The sequence below is a fragment of the Schistosoma mansoni genome, chromosome W, assembly GCF_000237925.1.
Source record: "Schistosoma mansoni strain Puerto Rico chromosome W, complete genome".
Lineage (NCBI taxonomy): Eukaryota > Metazoa > Platyhelminthes > Trematoda > Strigeidida > Schistosomatidae > Schistosoma > Schistosoma mansoni.
This window is the reverse complement of record NC_031502.1, coordinates 39,201,687-39,220,365: the sequence shown is the minus strand read 5'-3', so window position 1 is coordinate 39,220,365 and position 18,679 is coordinate 39,201,687. Positions and strand designations below refer to the sequence as shown.

The following is an 18,679-nucleotide window of genomic DNA, read 5'->3' as shown; positions in this document are numbered from 1 at the left end:
CTTCCGATCTGTCCAAATCGTCCAGCTGCATCCTAGTTGTCCATTGTATCCCTTATAGTAGACCTGACTGACTGTTTTCATTTTACTTTACTTTCTCCAGTTGTAGAATATTAAAATTAATTCGTTCTGGCACAGAAAATGACCTTAAATGCACCGTTCAACAAGATACCAACAGTTTGTCTACTTATAAAGAATTAAAAGTTCCCCGCTGATGCATTGCACTGCTGTAATACATGTCATAAATATACTACCGAAACAATTTTAGAACTAGTAAACTTAAAACAATCTTATAGCACATGTTTGTTCTCTACATTAATTCTTACTATTTATATCAAGCAGAACATGCCTGTAAAGTGGAGTGAATTCTGTATTTATTATTTTCAGAATATATTATTACTATTATTATCCCAGAGTTAACGTCTACTCCGGGACTCCAACCCAGTCCCTTACGCCTCAAACGCCGTGTTATCCATTTAGCTACTGATCTAGATAGTTTGTTCGTACGTTGAAGTTACCAAGTTTTGCTTGTGGTCTAGCTTCAATCGACTCACGCTTTCAACTATGAAAAATACTAAATCTCCACAAAAAACCCCTTCTGATAATAAATATATTCTGTTCGTTGTGAAACTCTATATTCTAGCAGTAGTTGTAGAGATAATTGTAATCGTCCTAGAAGTAACACCTCCTGAAGAGTTGCTTTTCGCTTTCTAAGGAAATAAAGAGATAATTTCAGGTGTAGTCATAATTGCCAAGACTTGACTTTTATGTAAAGATTCAAATAATGAGGAAATGAAACTTTGTTAATTTAATATTTTTACGTCAATTCTATTAAGTTTACAGGTATGTGCCAAAAGCAAAATCTGCACACTTGTCTATCTCCATACAATGCATAAATATATACACAGAATAGCGAAAAAAAGTCATATTATTGGGTGTTTTCCTATGACAAGAAGACTAATACAGACAACTATTTAAATATTGGTCACTATCATGATCATTGAGACTATATCTTGAATATTACCCATCATATTGAAAAATTTCTAATTCCGTAAAATATAATTGACGGGATAATTTTCATCTTTTAATTTTATTCTCATGAATTCACTTTCAAATCGCTTTTTTAAAATTTTAATATCCCACAATGACAGTTATATTATTTTCTTGTATGTTTGTAAGCATCTATGATACGCCTTATACGGATAAGAATATTTTCTTCATTGGTAGAAAAAATTTATTTTAAATAAAACAAATTATGATTTTTTTCGGGGGGGGGGGTAAATGTGAAAGGAAATCGAAATTTGTTCATTTTTTTGAGGAAAAATTTATTTGGTTAGTTTATAATAATTTTGTTTGGCAAAACTAAAGTTTTCAATTTATTGGAATTTAATAAACGTTAGTAATTAAATGCCTGCCATCTATCTTCATTATTAATAATTTAAAACTAAGCCACTATATAGTTATGATAGAGTTGTTCTAAAAATTGTGTGAATGCAGTAATTTTATATAGAAGTTATGTAGGGTTATTTTTTGTCACTTCGATAAACTTGGCTCGTAACCACTATTGATAATTCATATTGAATTCCTCAAATTTTCAGTTCAGAGTATTGGATTGATGTAATATACAAGTATAATTATGTCTTGATCTTGTTTTCGTATATTAAAGCGTCAAAGTTATTCCAATTTTTAATACAAATGCATAGTTTTAATGCTCTTTCTTAATTTTAGTAAAAAACATTCATTGGTCGATAGTATAGAGTAACAATATTCCTAGTGGGTTGCCAAGCTGTATGTAACGCTGTTTATATCATCGTTTGCTTGAAAGACAACAATATAAACTAAAACTCAGTTCCCTTCACTCAACAAACTGACATGAAATTCAAACACAAATGAACATAAGATTTTAGAAATGTTAGCAATGATTATATGATGAGTAAAAAGTAAGTTTAGATTTGAAGTGGTTATAAACAATCGCCAGGAAGCTCAAAATCTAGGTTTTGTACTCGCTGGCACCTGTTTTTTTTAACTGAAAGGCTTCCCATCTTTATATACTACTCTGGTTCATTTATTTTCGTTTATTTATTTATTTGCCTATACTCACCATCCTTTCTATATCTATTTATAATTTCGTCTTCTTATTTGTGTGGTGCATATTTATTTTAATGCCCTTCTATTTCAGTATTTGTGTTCGAATAGGTACGCCCACAAAAGCTTAAGGGATTCCTAAATGCGTCAAAGAATATTCCAATCAACGATGTTATCACTTAGATATCCCGACAGTTGATGAACTTATGCAGAAATGAGATATCTAAACTTACTGACCACTGAATCACCAAGGTGATTATTGTATAGTCCTTATTGTTGATCGAATTCTACTAATCATGTAAGACATTTCTGTAAAACTGAGGGGATTGATTTGACTCATGGAATTGAAGATTACTTAGTGCAATGTTAGCGTGCATGAAATCTAGGTCACTTGTTTCCTTCTGATTGCTTGACTCTTAATCTAGCAGACATGATGTTGAACTATTGAGATTGCTACCCATATTACGACTGATTAGTAGGATTCGATCAATGATCTGGATTGGGAAAATTCCACATCGACAGCCACTCAGTGAACACTGAAAATGAATGTCAATAGTGATGTACTAAGAATTGAATGACTGGTTTTCTAATTATTGGACCACGAGTGATCATCATAAACATTCGATGCAAAATTATGTTTCGATGATCGTCAGTTTTTAAAACTACACAGCATTGAAATTCAACCCGGGAGCCATTTCCATGGAAATAATCATAATTTTGATGATCAATAATAGTTTATGTCTTAAGTTAAATTAAGAAACAGGTCCGCAATTTACCGATGGATTGTGGTATATCTTTGTTACAGTTGATAGGCCTTAAAATAATCGAATATTTTATATGATCACAAACATAATAAACAACATTCATTTTAAATGAAATGCGAAATAAATATGAGGTAGATTAATTTCATGAAATGTTAAACTTGTAATGTCGTTTACTGTGTTAAGCACACACAGCTTATTCTAGCTTCCGAACAGGCCAACTTATCCATTCTTCCTAAACCACATTTTGACCCTTCCCAATAATCCACTTATCAACCTTGACTGTTTTTATATGAGCATATGTGTGTGCATTTCTTATCTTATTACATGTCTGTAACATATTTTGTCTGACTATAAATATATATTCAGGCTTGTTTAAATCGGGTTGGCTCACATGCCTCCTCCACTGCACGTCATTTCGCTTCACTTCGCTTCCTTCGCTTCGTCCTCCTTTTAGTGTTTGTCCAAATCAATGAGTGTACAAAATATATTTATTCAAAACTCCATTCTAGTATTTGAATTCTTTAATTTCCTTATTCGCTAACTCGATTTAAGTCGGCGATTATATATGAGGAATGGTGACATATGATTTCCATAACAATAATCTGTACGGTCTTCCTGGAGTCAGATATTCGAGGGCCACTAAAAACTTCATATGATATAAATATCTGGGATCGGTAAAATAAGTAATAAGGTTTCAGCTTAGATAAACGGAACTATTAGAAGAAACATCTCTATCGAACATATATATATATATATATATATATATATATATATATATATATATTATAAATAAATTAATATATTTGTAGAAAAATTAGATTTTCTGACGTTTCGTGACTCAGTGTAAGCCACTTCTTCAGAGAATAAATAACCAAATTAGCAATAATCCATATATATACATAACATTGCGAAATATTTAGTCATGTGGTCTAAACTAGAATTTTTATGCTGGAAGTTTCCGTTCATATATTTATTTTTTTATTAAAGAAAAGAAAACATGAATCGTGCCCTGAAGGAAATGGGATATTTGCATAAAATTCGAATGAAGTGACGATTAATAATACTATTTCTGAATAGAATAATACACTTTAGCATTACAATGTCATTAAGTTAAAAATCTTTTGGTTTATATTATCTTTGTAAGAAATTCAACCTCAACATCCTGTGTTTTTAGAAAGAGCATGATTTAAGATTATAGAAATAGCTGATAATTCGACTTACCATACTGCTTAATTACAATTACACTTCGTATCCCTTTAGTGTAATAATGATTGCATTTACATATTTCAAGTCTAAATGGTCTTATTTCATGCTCGAAATGACGAAAAATATATGTATATCGCAACAAAATTTATATTTACCCACTTTTTTACAGCCCTTATCATATCAATTTATGAATAGATAAAATATTTGACAATAGCGTGTTGAACAATTTTTGACAAGTTTTGGAAAAATGTAAGGCACTAATCAGATGGTAACCATCGTTCTAAAGGTATTTTTTATCATAATTTAACTTTAGTAGTCAGTTAGATAACTTTGAGAAGAGTCATCAAGTGATAGTATACAAGACTCGAAATTCTGAAGTTTATAGTTAAGGACATCAGTTGAAACGGTTAAAATGATTATTGAAAATCTTCTTAGTTCAAAATATTTTTCGAAGCAAAAATATGTAAGATGATTCATGTTAGTCAAGCTGTAAGGATAATCTAGAAAACTGAGATAATTCTCTAATTGTGTCACCATAAATCTGTAACTGAATAATACAATTGGCACCATAAACAATTTGCATGTATTCATATACCAATCCGCCTGGAATAAATCTTAAATCTTCCTTCTTATATAGCTTCAATACTCTGTTTCTTATTTCAGTGTTTCATCAAAGAGTGAGAAAGAAAAGTGCTCGGTTTCATTTATTACTAAAAGGGGTTTGTGCAGTTTGTCTCATATTTAAGCTACTTTTTATTTGAATTACCGTTCGTTTGCCTTGGCTATTATGGCAAATGTAACTGCCTAATTGCACAGATTTAATTCAGAAAACTTTAGACTTTAATGGTTTAAATAAAACGTGATATGTGTTTTGTTCGATGCTCTATACCATTAGATAGAATGATAAAGAAAATATATAGAAAAACATGGAAGGAAGGTTCACTAAAAACTATTCATCACATTTTGCTATGACGAACAAACATTTGTTCACACAAAATATTGTTTTAAAGTAAGAGAGGGAAATGAGATCTGCCAACGCTTAAACCTACAATAATGAACAAAGGTTTGATTTAAGGGTAAAGAGACAGAAAATCAATAATACATGTACGAAATTTGGTGAAAATCAGTTCTTCGGTTTAATCAAAACTTTATGTTTACTTACATGTGTACAGTTGTTTTTTAAGTACAGTATGATTTATTAGGAAGTTTTGAAGTTTTTCAAGATATCTGAGTGGTTGAAATGAGTAATATTATGTGAGTATTATATTCCTCATATCAGTCATGCCATTCCGACTGGTATTATCCATCTAAGAAATATTCAGAACTTAACAGATGAACTGAAATGAACATTAGTATAGGATTGTAGAGATTGCTGAATTTCGCTGAAATAACAAACCACTTTAGGTCAAAATATCACTGAAAACCTGGAAGCCCTGAACAGCCGTTTCTTCCTACTACGTGAGAAGCCGTGACTACTGGAGTTAGACGTGTCTTGTGTAAAGATACCTACCTAAGTCAATGGAATGTGGAGTGATTGTAGTTATAATTCTACACAACTGGATTTAAGCTCCATGGTCTGGAGGTAAGGCGCTAACTCGTGAGATGGGAGGTCATTGGTTCAACTCCTGACATTGTGGATAAGCACTGCTGAGGAGCTCCATACTAGATTACTAGACTAGTGCCAGGCAGAACGAACCCAGGTCCAGGATTTCCTGCTGACTACCTCCAACCACCATCTTAGTTCACTCATTGTCATACTCACCATGAAAACTCGATAGACTATAAACTTGACTAGTCTTATATAATAATAACGATGAAAATCTGGACCATTTCTAGTGATATTACTTTCAACTGGTAAGATAAAAGTATGGGAATGTAAAACCTTTTAAATTTACCAAGGCATCTTATTATCAATACATTTTATTCTTAATCATAAAAAAGTATACAAATGTTTACTAAACACATGAACTGTGGAAACATCACTATAAACTTAATGTATGCAATGTTATAGTTAGAGGATATGGGAACAAAGACATTTAATGACGTGATAAAATCAAGATTTTTCAACTGTTAAAACATATGATGCACATATCTCCAAGTTATTATGTTGCCATTAAAATTGTATATTCAACAAAAGACTGAATCAATTCTCAAAATTGATAAATTAGAAGAAATAGTAGTAGTATATAAATTTAATGACAACTTATTTAAGTCTCGTAAGAATGTGAATGCTTATAGGATGACGTCATTTTAATAACAAACATCACTGTTTCAAGACTTAACATGATTAAAAGTAGATTCAAGAGATTTCACAACAAATGTTAAAGAAACTGCCAATGATCGGTCAGATTTGCATCACTAAGTAAGTCAGAAGGTCAATGGAAGACGTGAAAACAAACAGAGGAGCTGACATTGTTTCAGATCACCACCTGGTAGTTGCCGAGATAAAACCGAAGCTAAAGAAGCCTTGGAAAACTGGACAAACAATAATACAACAGCTTAATACAGTCATCCTTCAAGATATTGACAAACTCAACGAATTCAAGATAACTCTTGGCAATTTATCAAAATTGAAAGTTCAAACTATACATTTGGTGACCACGGTACATTCTAGATCTTAAGGAAAATTAATTTAAATGTGCAAATGGTAAATTCATTTCGTTGAACAAGGTGTGATTGATATTTGTCATTATTTAGAGTTACTAGGAAATATATGACATTTCGTTTTTAAAGAACCAGGTAATTAATCATTTGTTTAAAATTTCTCGGCAGTAAACAAATTTATGCTAAAATCCTTATTAATGTTACTTAATTTCGAGAAAACATTTCACGAAATGATAAAATTTCTAAAGATCTCTGAAATAAAGTTTAATAAATTGAACCTTTCATCATAAATCTGAATCAGTTTATATTATGCATGATCAGACGTAATGCAAAAATTAATTAACCCATCCTTGGGTAATAGTAACCTTCCAATGGAGCAATTTTTTAAAATTTTATTTTCAGGTGATCAGTAAGTAAGCATGTTTGGGAACTAAATTGATAATATTCAATAATTATGATGACTGACTATAATAGATTATGAGTCAACATACCTGATCAGTTCCCATCCTATAATTAGGTTTCTGATAATAAACGTAGTTAAGGACTTACAGTATTCAAAATTTTTAATCGCTTCTAAAAGTTAGGGTTGAATGACTTAATAAGGCAATTTGAATGTTTAGGAGTATGGGGGGTCATGGAGATTGTAGTAGTTTAAGTGGTTAAATCGATGAGTCGACCTAAGGTAGACCACCGTTGAAACCTGGATGGCCGATTTGACCTAATATGAGACTCCATAGCAGTGCGCAGCCACGATCTCACACCCAGGATTCGAACCCAAGACCTTAGGTCTCACGCGCGAACCCTGAGCTGGAATCCAATGATGTTAATGTCTAACTTAGATCTACTCATGCATTCAACTACGGAAATATGAATTTTTGTTATTTTCGTCGCATTATCGCATACTTTGTAAAATCTATAACACTTATACAAATACATAATGTTTTATTATGTGGCTACATATAGCACCAACAGACACATCTTACTTCAAGAAAGGCAATAAACGAAAGAAAATAATGGCAACAATGTTTTTGTCAAAGTTATTTCCTTACTAAGATAATTTAATGGTTTCATAGTTGATTCCGTCTACTCATGTCAAAAACATCGATTTCACAGATTTATCACAGATCTATGAAAATAACAAATAGTTGATTTACTGAAAACTGAAAACATTGAGGTTGGTTACAGTACGTCACACATGAATTTGTAATTAGTTTTTCCGTGATGTCATAGAGTCACTTAACAAAATAGTAAGTTGTAATATTTTTCTTAATTAAAACACAAAGAAAACGATTAAATCCAAAATAATAAAGAAAGAACGAATGAAATGATTCTGTAACTTTTCTGTATTGTCCCTTTTCATTAATCTAATAACTATATTGAATGGAATTTAAGACACAATTTTCATTAGAGCAGAAAATATTTCAAGCTTTTACCAATATATGTGTATATGGAAAATATGACGAACAAAAATAGCTAGGCAAAAAGAAACGCTAAACACTTACTCTTAGTCCTTCATCGTTTACATATTCCAGGTCAAAGTAATCAGCTTCAAGTAGTCTAAATCGATCGACAACTGTTGCGAATAATTCTTCCCCTAATGAATGACCCTAAAGGATAAAAAAATTAGGTAAATGATTTATGATGATGATCATACAATTGATAAAATAACGCAACAAGTAACAACAATCATCAGTTAATTAATGTAGAAAATACGTTCATCCTTGTTAATGCTAAACATTCAATGTAAATAACAAAATTTTCTAGAAAAAAATAATAATAACTTCAGGCAATTCACAATATTGGATACAATTTTATTTAGTTGAAACACTCAAGATAAACTTTATAAAGGAATAATGTGGAAAAGTAATGCATATGTCTCCAAAACTTAAGATGGTATTGGAAGAAGTAACAAGTAACTAAATAACGAGGAATGGAAAAATCAATTGAATAAAAAGAATTTTTGCTTAAATAGTTAATTAAGTAGCTAAGATTTTTTTATTGATTAGTAGTAAACATGCATTTCATTTGTATGTGATTAATTGTCCTTTTCTTTTGGCTCAGTGATTTCAGTTGGAATGAGATTAAAACTTTTACTCAGTATGAGAAACAGATAATTATTCGCATAATTACACCCTGAAAAAATAAGACGAGTAAAATTTTATTGAATATACTCAAGCTTTTAGTAAAGTAAACATTTTGCCAACGAAATAGCTAATATGTTCAACAACAAGTGACTTGACGCTAATTTAATTTAGTGTTTGTTACTATCATTTTTTTTTCTCTACATAAAAGGGAATATAAATGCTCCTAGTTTAATGCTCATGGGTTTTCTCACAAAAAATCAGTATCATACAAAAAGTTCACTAATCCAATCGGAAAGTTATTCGTTGAATTATTCAAAAAAATCCTATTAACCTAAAGAAGCATACACTAATACAGTACCACTTTATTCAGCAAAATTAAAGAATATCAAATGTAAACACTTTATGGGAAACCTGAGTTGACGCAGAACAACGAAGCATTGGTAATTACCATTCACAATGTATATTGACATAGACACGATTCCATTGAATACGAATTAGTTCAATTAAGCTACGGAGAATGGTTGTAATAAGTTTTGCCAGACGAACAGTCATCCCAGAATTTTTGCTAAGGAGATTAAGCAAGTGAATTAAAATCTAGTGTCCGCATACATACAGAAAATCTTAGAAGTTTGAAGATGGTTGCTTGAATACTATGAAATAAATAGCAAAATATTAGGATACCGTCTGGCAAGTTGCTGCTTAGAAATATATCATTCCATCTAGAATAGCACCTTTTTCATTTCCTCTTCTTCTATATATTCAGATAGTTATAAAATTAATTATAACTGAGAAAATTCGGATATCATGAAGATAAAAAGTGCGAAATTCCCGTTGTGATAGTTTGATCGCTTAATAATCAGGTGAAAAGTTGATCAATAGACATATTAAAGTAAACTTAGTTCATGAATTCACCAGAAAGTGAGGTTACTAGTCAAAATAAAATATCATATCCATTTTATAAAGTAGGCAAAACGTCCCACAAAAACTAAAACCAGCGATTTGTATTGTGATTATGCTTCACAGCAGGTGGTACAAAATCAAAACGTTTCCATAGATATAAACATAATGTTCACATTTCATCATTCGACATCGATCGGTATTTATTTATATAAACCATAAAGAGGCTGAGCAGCATTTGATTTACGAAGTATTTTCTCGCGGTTCCAAAGAGAACAATAGTTAACAATAAAGTTAATGCATTTAAAAAATAAAGAGAAGCTTTCAACATGGTAACTATTGAACTAGAACAATGAAGTCAAAGTCAAAATATGAAGTGATTTTTCAATTACAGAAAATAAAACACTAGTTAGTCAAATTTATTCCAAAAGCATCTAATGCATTTAAACATAATTTTTTAACTAAGCTGTAGGAAAATTAACGATTCAGTCAATGACAGTGGAAAATCTTCCAACTTAAGTAGACAAAAAAAGTGTCGTTTACTTTTGCTGCTATTTCTTAATTTTTTCTATTCCTTTATCATGATAAAAAGTTAGCTACTTTAGTAGTAATACTATAAAAACCATAATACTAATGAGTATAAAATGTAAGTTATTGACTTCATTTTTGGACAAAGATTAAAATTCAAATATATTTTGTTGTGAAATGTTTTGCATACAGTTACTCATGAACTAATGGCAACGAAGAAAGATGAGATATATCTTCATACTTGTTGTCAATAATAAGACTAGTTTAGTCCTCGATATAATCAGTTTATCGATAACAATCAGAAAACTTGAGGATTATTATGAATAGGAAAATGCTTAAACTGGAAAAAGGTGCACTCGCTACGAAATATCCAACAAAATTCACATTAAGCTCAATAAATACGATATTTAGAACAACATGAAACTACCATAAAACTGCAAAGTGGCTAGTTCAAATCCTGGAACCCTTACACAAACTAGTCGTCAACAGAAGCGTGGAAGACGTTTTTGATTTCATTTCGAAGGTTGAACATATGAACTTAAGTGGGAAACGGATGATATCTCTAGATGTTGCTTCCCTGTTCACCAACGTTCCACTAACTGAGACCATTGATTTTGTGTGTCAACAATTACATGAAAAACAAATCAATGTCGGAATTCCCGAGGTCAGTCTTAAAGAATTACTTTTGAAATGTACAATGAATGTTCATTTTGTCTTTAATAATACATATTATAGACAAATTGATGGTATAGCGATGGGTTCACCTCTAGGTCCTATCCTAGCGTACTTTTTTCTTGCGAAACTAGAGAATAGACCCCTCAAAGATGTTATCAATAAGCTTGACTTCTATTGTCAGTACGTTGATGACACTTTTATTATCGTGGATTAGGACATTGGCAAAGTCGAACTGCTAGAACTGTTTAACAACAAACACCAAGCTATTAAATTCACATGTGAAGAGGAAATAGATAATAAATTAAATTTCCTTGACGTTTTGTTAAACAAAAAAGCAAACGGTTCTATCAGTAGAAGTGTGTTTAGGGAAAGTTCTTAATCTAGCCAGTACACACACTTCTTAAGCTTCGTACCTCTCTACTATAAAAGGAACTTAGTCAAATGTCTGGCAAATAGAACTAGGAAGATTTGCTCAGTCGATTCAATCAACAATGAGTTAGAGGTTATCCATAATATGTTGATTGAAAGGGGTTATCCACAAGGATTTCTGAAGAAACATTTGCATTTAACAAATAAGAAAATAAAGATATCAACAGCTGCGAAGAAACCACTTTTCCTGAAACTACAATTCAACGGCGATTTAGCTGATGATGTACTACGGGATAGACTGACTAAAGCAGTTAAGAGAACGTTTAATGCTGCCGACCTCTTTCTTTCTCACTCGATACGATCTATGGTGATTCCCCAACTAAAGGATAATTTGCCTGGTTATGCCACTTCTATGTGTATCTATAAATTCAGCTGCTCCTGTGGAGAAAGCTATATTGGACGCACTACCAGACAACTGAACCAAAGAGTTAGTGAACACCTCCCTTCGTGGTTAGGAAAAGGTATGGTCAAGTCGATACGGAGCTCGATTCTTTCACACTTGATTGATAGCGGTCATGAAGTTGACAGAAACCAGCCTTTTAAAGTTATTTATCGTATTCCTACTAGTTTTCCTTATGGGGTTCGATCTCGTCAATTACTTACTTATAATTTTTCTAATATTCGCTTCACCGTCCAATTATCTAAACACTTCTTATTACGTAATCTTATAATTTCTATGAATGTTATTTCAGTGTCTATATTTTTCTAATCATTGACCTATTTTCCTATTATGTAACATTGATTCAAGCCTTTTATTATTCTTATCACAACTAGTACACCTGTCATTATACTATCAATTTGTACTTTTCACTTATTATTAATTTCGATTATGTAATCTATTCCACTGTTATCATTGACTCATAAACTGCCTTGATTGGTTTAATAATTTCGTATATGCATATAAATATTACTGTATATTAGAGTAAAGCCTGATGAGGATCTAATCGAAAACAATATTGTTCGCTTATATATGTTGTTCTAAATCACAATATGGGAATTTTTCAAATTTTGAGATACGATATTCTCATAAATAAGTACTATAAAGACATAAATATTCAACTTTACCTTGATCTTGGTTTAATTTTGAATTAAAATGATGGTGCTTTTATGCTTATGAAACAGATATATCACAATAATCAGTTAAACTTTGAGTAATGTGACTTAATCTCATAGCTGAAATAACATTTGTAGCTAAATGAGCTAATTAGTTTAACAGATGGCTTACTGATATTGAGTTTGATAGAAATATATACATGAATAAATATTACTTTGGATACAAAAGATTGTATTGTCTGAGTATGTAGGTCATTCACCGACCTGTGAAATTAGAACACAATTATCAAAATTAATTATTTTCCTTCATGTCGTGGTAACTAACTCATGTGTACGGAAATCTATAAACAAAAATTGTTGGAATAAGAATTGACTTTCCATTGAACACAATAAATAGTGAAAATTAGAGAGGCAATGAGATATCATCCGTCAACAAAATAGCTGGACGTCTTACAGTACATCCACAGAAAAAATCCTCTTTAAGGTATTTCAGGGATATTGATTGCTGAAGTTAACTGCGAGATATCTATAATTCTTTGTAATAATCTAAATATCAGATCATTTTGGCTGTTAAAAGCAGATTAATTTGGAATGATCAGTCATATCATTTACGCATATATATCGTTAAAAATGTATCTTCAATTAAATGGAAAGCATCCGCTTCTTTGTAACAGATCACTGATCTTGTGGTTGAAATTTCATGGGCTTTTATCTTAATTTCCAGTCTGTTTTTCAAAACTCAATCTATGACTATCACTTAATAAACGAAAACTTCTATTTAGCCAGAAATATGACAGATATTGAGATAAGATGGTGGTTGGAGGTAGTCAACAGTTTTCCTGTTGAATACGTCCAACCACCATCTTATCTCAACATAGTGCACGCAATGTCGAGTAATCTAGGTTGGTGGCCACATTGCAACTTGATCGATGGAATTCGATCTTCAATGAGAAGGACCTGACACACATGACATTGATCACCACCCAGTGGTCAATCAATTGTAAATATGAAAGATGTTTTCTATCAATCAAAATATAAAATATTATTCACTGAGATATCATTTTCAGCCAGAATATCTCAAAGGTAATATGTTCCTTATATTTTAGGAATCTCAACCCATTTCATACTTTTCGAATCAAATAAAATGAAAGTAAACCGAAATTTAAAGCATCCTGACAAAGAAGTATTAAACACCGATTCCGTCCCAGAACAGTTTACGTAAAACTCTGTAAATTATCGGCATTCAGAGTTGGTAATTTCTTTATGAATATGATACCTTTAAACCAGCCAGGAACAATATATTTGAGCACATTTCTATATTTAGTTAGTTATTACAGTCTACCTTCAATTTAAACTGGTAGATATGAATATAACCTTGCTGAAAATAAATATTTAATTATGATTGTTGTCAGATATAGTTAGTTTTCCAATCAGAAAAGTTATATTTGCCTTTAGATCAAAAAATTTTGTAATACAAAAACTAACACGTAAGCATCAGTCAGTAAAAGATGACTGATATCCGAAGGATGGAGATTAAATATCGAAAACGGTCTTTTTTATTATCACATGACATTCTTTACCCGATAAACCTTAAAAACGATTTTTTTTCGTATTTTTAGGATAAATTCATCTTTATGTGTGTATCTGTACATATTTATGTGACAGTAACAAATGAAATGCTTTTTGGTATGTCAGCTTTCGAAAGTCTCTCCTTATAAGTTTATGTATGTATGCGTGATCAGTTTTTTCATAACGATGATAATATAGAACAAAAAGGAATACAATCAAAGACAGTGACAGTTAGTTACAGTTATCTGAAATATTGTTTTACCATTAACTAAAAAAATTATGATGATAGCCAGATAGCTTTTTCACAATTCATCAATCTTTTCAGGTAACAGGATAAAAGTAACGTTTCAACTTTGATAACGTTTCCTCTCAATTTAAGATGTCGTAATGTGCACTGAATAACTTTTTTCGAAGTTCATTCGAATTCCCAGAAGGAGTGTACTTATGTGAAAGAGAGAAGAGTGACATAAAAGTAGGAAGAGTACGATTGTTTTCAGGCGAATTTGACCTATAATTAGATTAACTATTCATTTTGAAGAAATATTTTTTTTCAGCCAAGAGATAAATTAAGTAAAAGCCATAGTTTTCTACGAATGTTACTCTTTTAATCAACCGATAAGGACATAAAAGTACCTGACACACTAAGGAAGAAAATGATGATGAGGATTACTTTGATAGTCATTTTTTTTCATATAAATTAAGAAATTATAAATTCGCTTGCTAAAATAGAGCCTACCTTAGAAAAGACGTACTAAGAGGTTCAGTCAGAGGCTATGTGCATTCTGATATACCCATGGAAGGGAACACCATATATTGAGTCCACGTAAATTTTAAATGATCGCAACCGCTTATGTTTAATAAATATGTGATATACTGGCGTATATATTTGAATATAATAAGTTTTCGCGCTTGCACATATGAACATATCTTTCAAACTGTTATAACTATACAAGTAGATTCTTGCCGGATGTCATCATTTTCCAAAAAGGATATTCAGGAAACTTCCGTCCGAGAGTATATCATTTAGGAGAATCCCTAATCTCCATGAAAAACCTTCTTCCTTCTAGAGATAAATACCAAAACTAAATACTCGGAACTTTACAGGCTTAAATTACTTTGTGAGTTGTTCACTAATTTGCCAAAAATTAATTATTTGATGAAAACCAGGACTCTGTTCCAAATTTCTCTTTTTGTTTAATCTGGCTGGTTAATAAAAGGTACGTGACTAATAAATCATGGAATCACCGGAATAAATCATCCTTATTAACAGTCAACGGACACTCTAATTGATATGATGCATACAGTCTAACCTAATTGTGCCTGTCGGTTTTCTAACTGTAAGTAATACTTTATAAATTTACAAAGTTAATTACATATTATGTAAACGAATGTTAATTCACGTTACCTAAAACGTACAGCAAAACCTTTTATGGTTATATATTTAGTACTTTGCAAATTGAAGTTTCCTACACTTGAAAAGTATGGAAACATACAATCTTGAACAACAACCACGAAATCTCACAATTTTGAAATAACTATGCTGTTCCATACAGAACTACTAAAGTTTGAAGTTTATTAACGATCCTATTAACTAATAGAGTGAAGAATTTGTTTTAAACAAATTTAACCCATAAACCTAACATTAAATTCTGTAAAAGCTATTTCGTAGTGTTTTAGGTTAACTTTTCCTGATAATCAATGAGCTCAGATATTATTTTTTTCAAGTCACCGTTTATCGAGAACAGTGTGAACAAATTTTGTCATCATAGAACTTCAACGACCACTTTCTAGGATGCCAAAACTTATTTCAAATATTTAATATACTTGTGAACGAGTTAAATATCTCAAAACAACTTGAATATTGTAGTGGCTAATTATTTATTTACTCAGATAGTAAAAATTATTCTTGTTAGTTTCGATAAAAATTTATCCCCATCTTTATATTCTTTGCAGTTTGGGACAAACTAGCTACATAAAACATGATATTTTTGTTTGCACAGTCACGCAACATTCACTGTCTATTTTATAATTTCGTATGTATTTGAAAAATCAAACAATTTAAGATTATTTTTTATTGTAACTGAGAACGTCAGTAGGTTGCCTTATTCCTCTTGACTATATTGTTTAAAGATGAGTTTCAAATTAGAAAGACATGGTTGTCTATAAAAGATGAATGATTGACGTTACAATGCTTGCAGAGTTACAGTTTACTCTGAAAAATATTTTTTTCCAGGAAATTTAATTGTTTAACTCGAGTATGTAACAAAACACCCCTTAATCCGGAGATTATTGTTCGAAATCTAAAGTGAATACAAGTAATTTCTAGAATAAAAAATAACAAAATACATAAAAGCATTTTATTAGGCAGAAGTATTTACTAGTATATTTATTGGAGTTTGTATGCTAAATTAGTGAACTAGTTTTAAAAGAAATATATTGCACGTTCATGGAAGGAAATATTTTATTAACACTTAAAAGACATCAAAGGATAAAATTCCTCGGTTAGACAATGTCATTTATTGAAAAATCCGCAATCACATTTGTATAGAATAATTTCGATAATAAACAACTCGCTTAATGTTGTAGGCATTTAAGTGAACTAAATCATAAATTCTTTCCGCCAAATATCTAAATGTTTATGGAATTTGTTTTGTTTAAATACATTTATGAAGCTTTAAATACGGGGTCACTAAAGATACAGTTTATACACCGACAGTTTTATTTAGATATTTATTTATGTATAAGTAACAGATGAATAAGTTCACAATAACTGCATTGAATACTAAGCGTTACAGTAAGAGTAGTGAAAGAGTGAAAATTTCAACATCCTTAGAGACACCTGTTTCGCAGAAATATATGTTCATGTTATTCAGCCAATGCTTAACAAATAGTTTTCAACAAGCATGTTGTTTCTTTTGATAAAGCAAAAACTAAGTCACGTTTTTTGCTGTTATTTTGTGCGATACCTAAAACATTTTTGACTAGTAGTATGCTCTATTACGTTTCGTGTGCTATCTCGTTTCCTTTACTGTGATAAAAGACCATCTATACTTATTTACTTTCTTACGCCTGTTACCACTCATAGAATATCTTTAACATGATTACTAGTTTCACCTGATAAAATCGATTACATTATTTATTGAAACACACTGATAACAAACTAAGTAGCAATAAAAAAAATTATAAAATGCTAGCAATCATCATTCAGACATAAATAATATTTTAAAAAATAACTATCAATTATACTTATGAAATTGAACAATAAAAACTTATAGTTGAAAGCGTGAGTCAATTGAAGGTAGACCACCAAGGAAAACTTGGAAGCACTTGACGGCCGTTTCGTCCTATTGCGGGACTCCTCAGCAGTGCGCATCCACTACCTAGCCTCGTGAGATTCGAACCCAGGAACTACCAGTCCCGGCTCAGTGGTCTATCGTAAAAGATCAAATCAGTCATCAAACAGTTTCGAAATACATTTAACTGTCAAGCCTTCTACGTAATATATCACTTAATCCAACCTAGAAATAAAAATCTCATTAATTAGCTAACAAAAATAAGTCAGTTTTCATCCAAACCCAGTGTAATTGAAGATAATTATGATAAACAAGTTTAAATAGTATATAATACAAGATTAGGAATGAAGTTATCAACAATTTTTCCTAATGTATTCATAAGCTAAAAAACCCTTTCTTTGTTTAATTATAACTGTTATTAAAAAAACTTTTTTTCACACATAAAAACTAAAACATCATATCGTATATTTACTTACCGAAATTTGAAAAGTATGGATAGTGTCATCCAAGTGAAGAACATGAACTTGTATCATACGTAATCCTTTGCCTATGCACTGACCATCCATATTTATGTATATTCACTATTCCAACTTTGAATTGTAGGACACTGATTAAGTAAACATACGCGTCAGATAAATCTATAAAAATAAATAATATCATCAGATCAAAGCTTATTAACGATATATAAATTATAAGGATGAATAATTTCATCTTTTTGTTGTTCATAGAAACATTTTCACTACATTGATCCCTAGTTAAAGTAAAAACTAAAACTTCAATACAGATATGTTCAAACGTAAGTATTTTAAGAGTCTACATTTTTTTTCAATCACAGAAACATCAGCCCAAGTAATATAATATTATACATCATTTTGAAAATAAATAATTTAAATTAAAAGGAAATGATTTTTCGTTCAAGATTAAAGATGAAAAACATAATGTCAATAAATTTTGATGATAAGGATTAAAACATTTTTTAATCATTCCTTAAATTTAACTTAAGATATTGAACTTTTAATTAAACTTATCAAATCACTTTTGAAAGCTTGCAGTATCTGAGATAAATGCGGCAAGTTCAAAGTTTACTTACCAATGAATTTTATTACCTGTATGTATAATAAATAGTATTCACTTCGATAGTTATGAACAATATTTATAAATCGGAACACAATATTATCATACAAAGCATATCTTTGTAGAATGAATGATTTTCATCGTATGATTTACCATAAAATTACTGTGGTACAAAATTTGAATTCATTATTTATTGAATAAATTTATATATTTCAGGAATTTTATTTTATGTTTGATTAACTCTTATTATTTGTATACGGATTCAACTATTAAAACAATGCATTCAATCTTCTACATTATATTATTATAAATAATTTTGATGTAGGTTTGTTCTCTGAGCTGGATGGTTTGGTCGTGGAGCTTTCATTGTCCTTCTGAACGACATCATCAGCACAAACTTCGTGTTGAAAGCTCCACGACC

At 30.7% G+C, this 18,679-nt stretch overlaps 1 protein-coding gene across 1 annotated transcript in view; it reads right to left on the bottom strand.

The window, feature by feature from the left end:
• Smp_024070 (putative 4.1 G protein) overlaps window positions 1-18,679 on the bottom strand; it is a gene marked incomplete at its 3' end in the record, with an annotated part of 44,495 nt that overhangs the window by 19,858 nt on the left and 5,958 nt on the right. The window contains exons 2-3 of the mRNA XM_018789651.1: window positions 17,661-17,822; window positions 8,159-8,263 (exon numbers count right to left, since the gene is read on the bottom strand). Coding sequence (XP_018655073.1) covers window positions 8,159-8,263; window positions 17,661-17,750 — 195 coding nt within the window. The 5' untranslated portion in view covers window positions 17,751-17,822. The remainder of the gene's footprint in view (window positions 1-8,158; window positions 8,264-17,660; window positions 17,823-18,679) is intronic.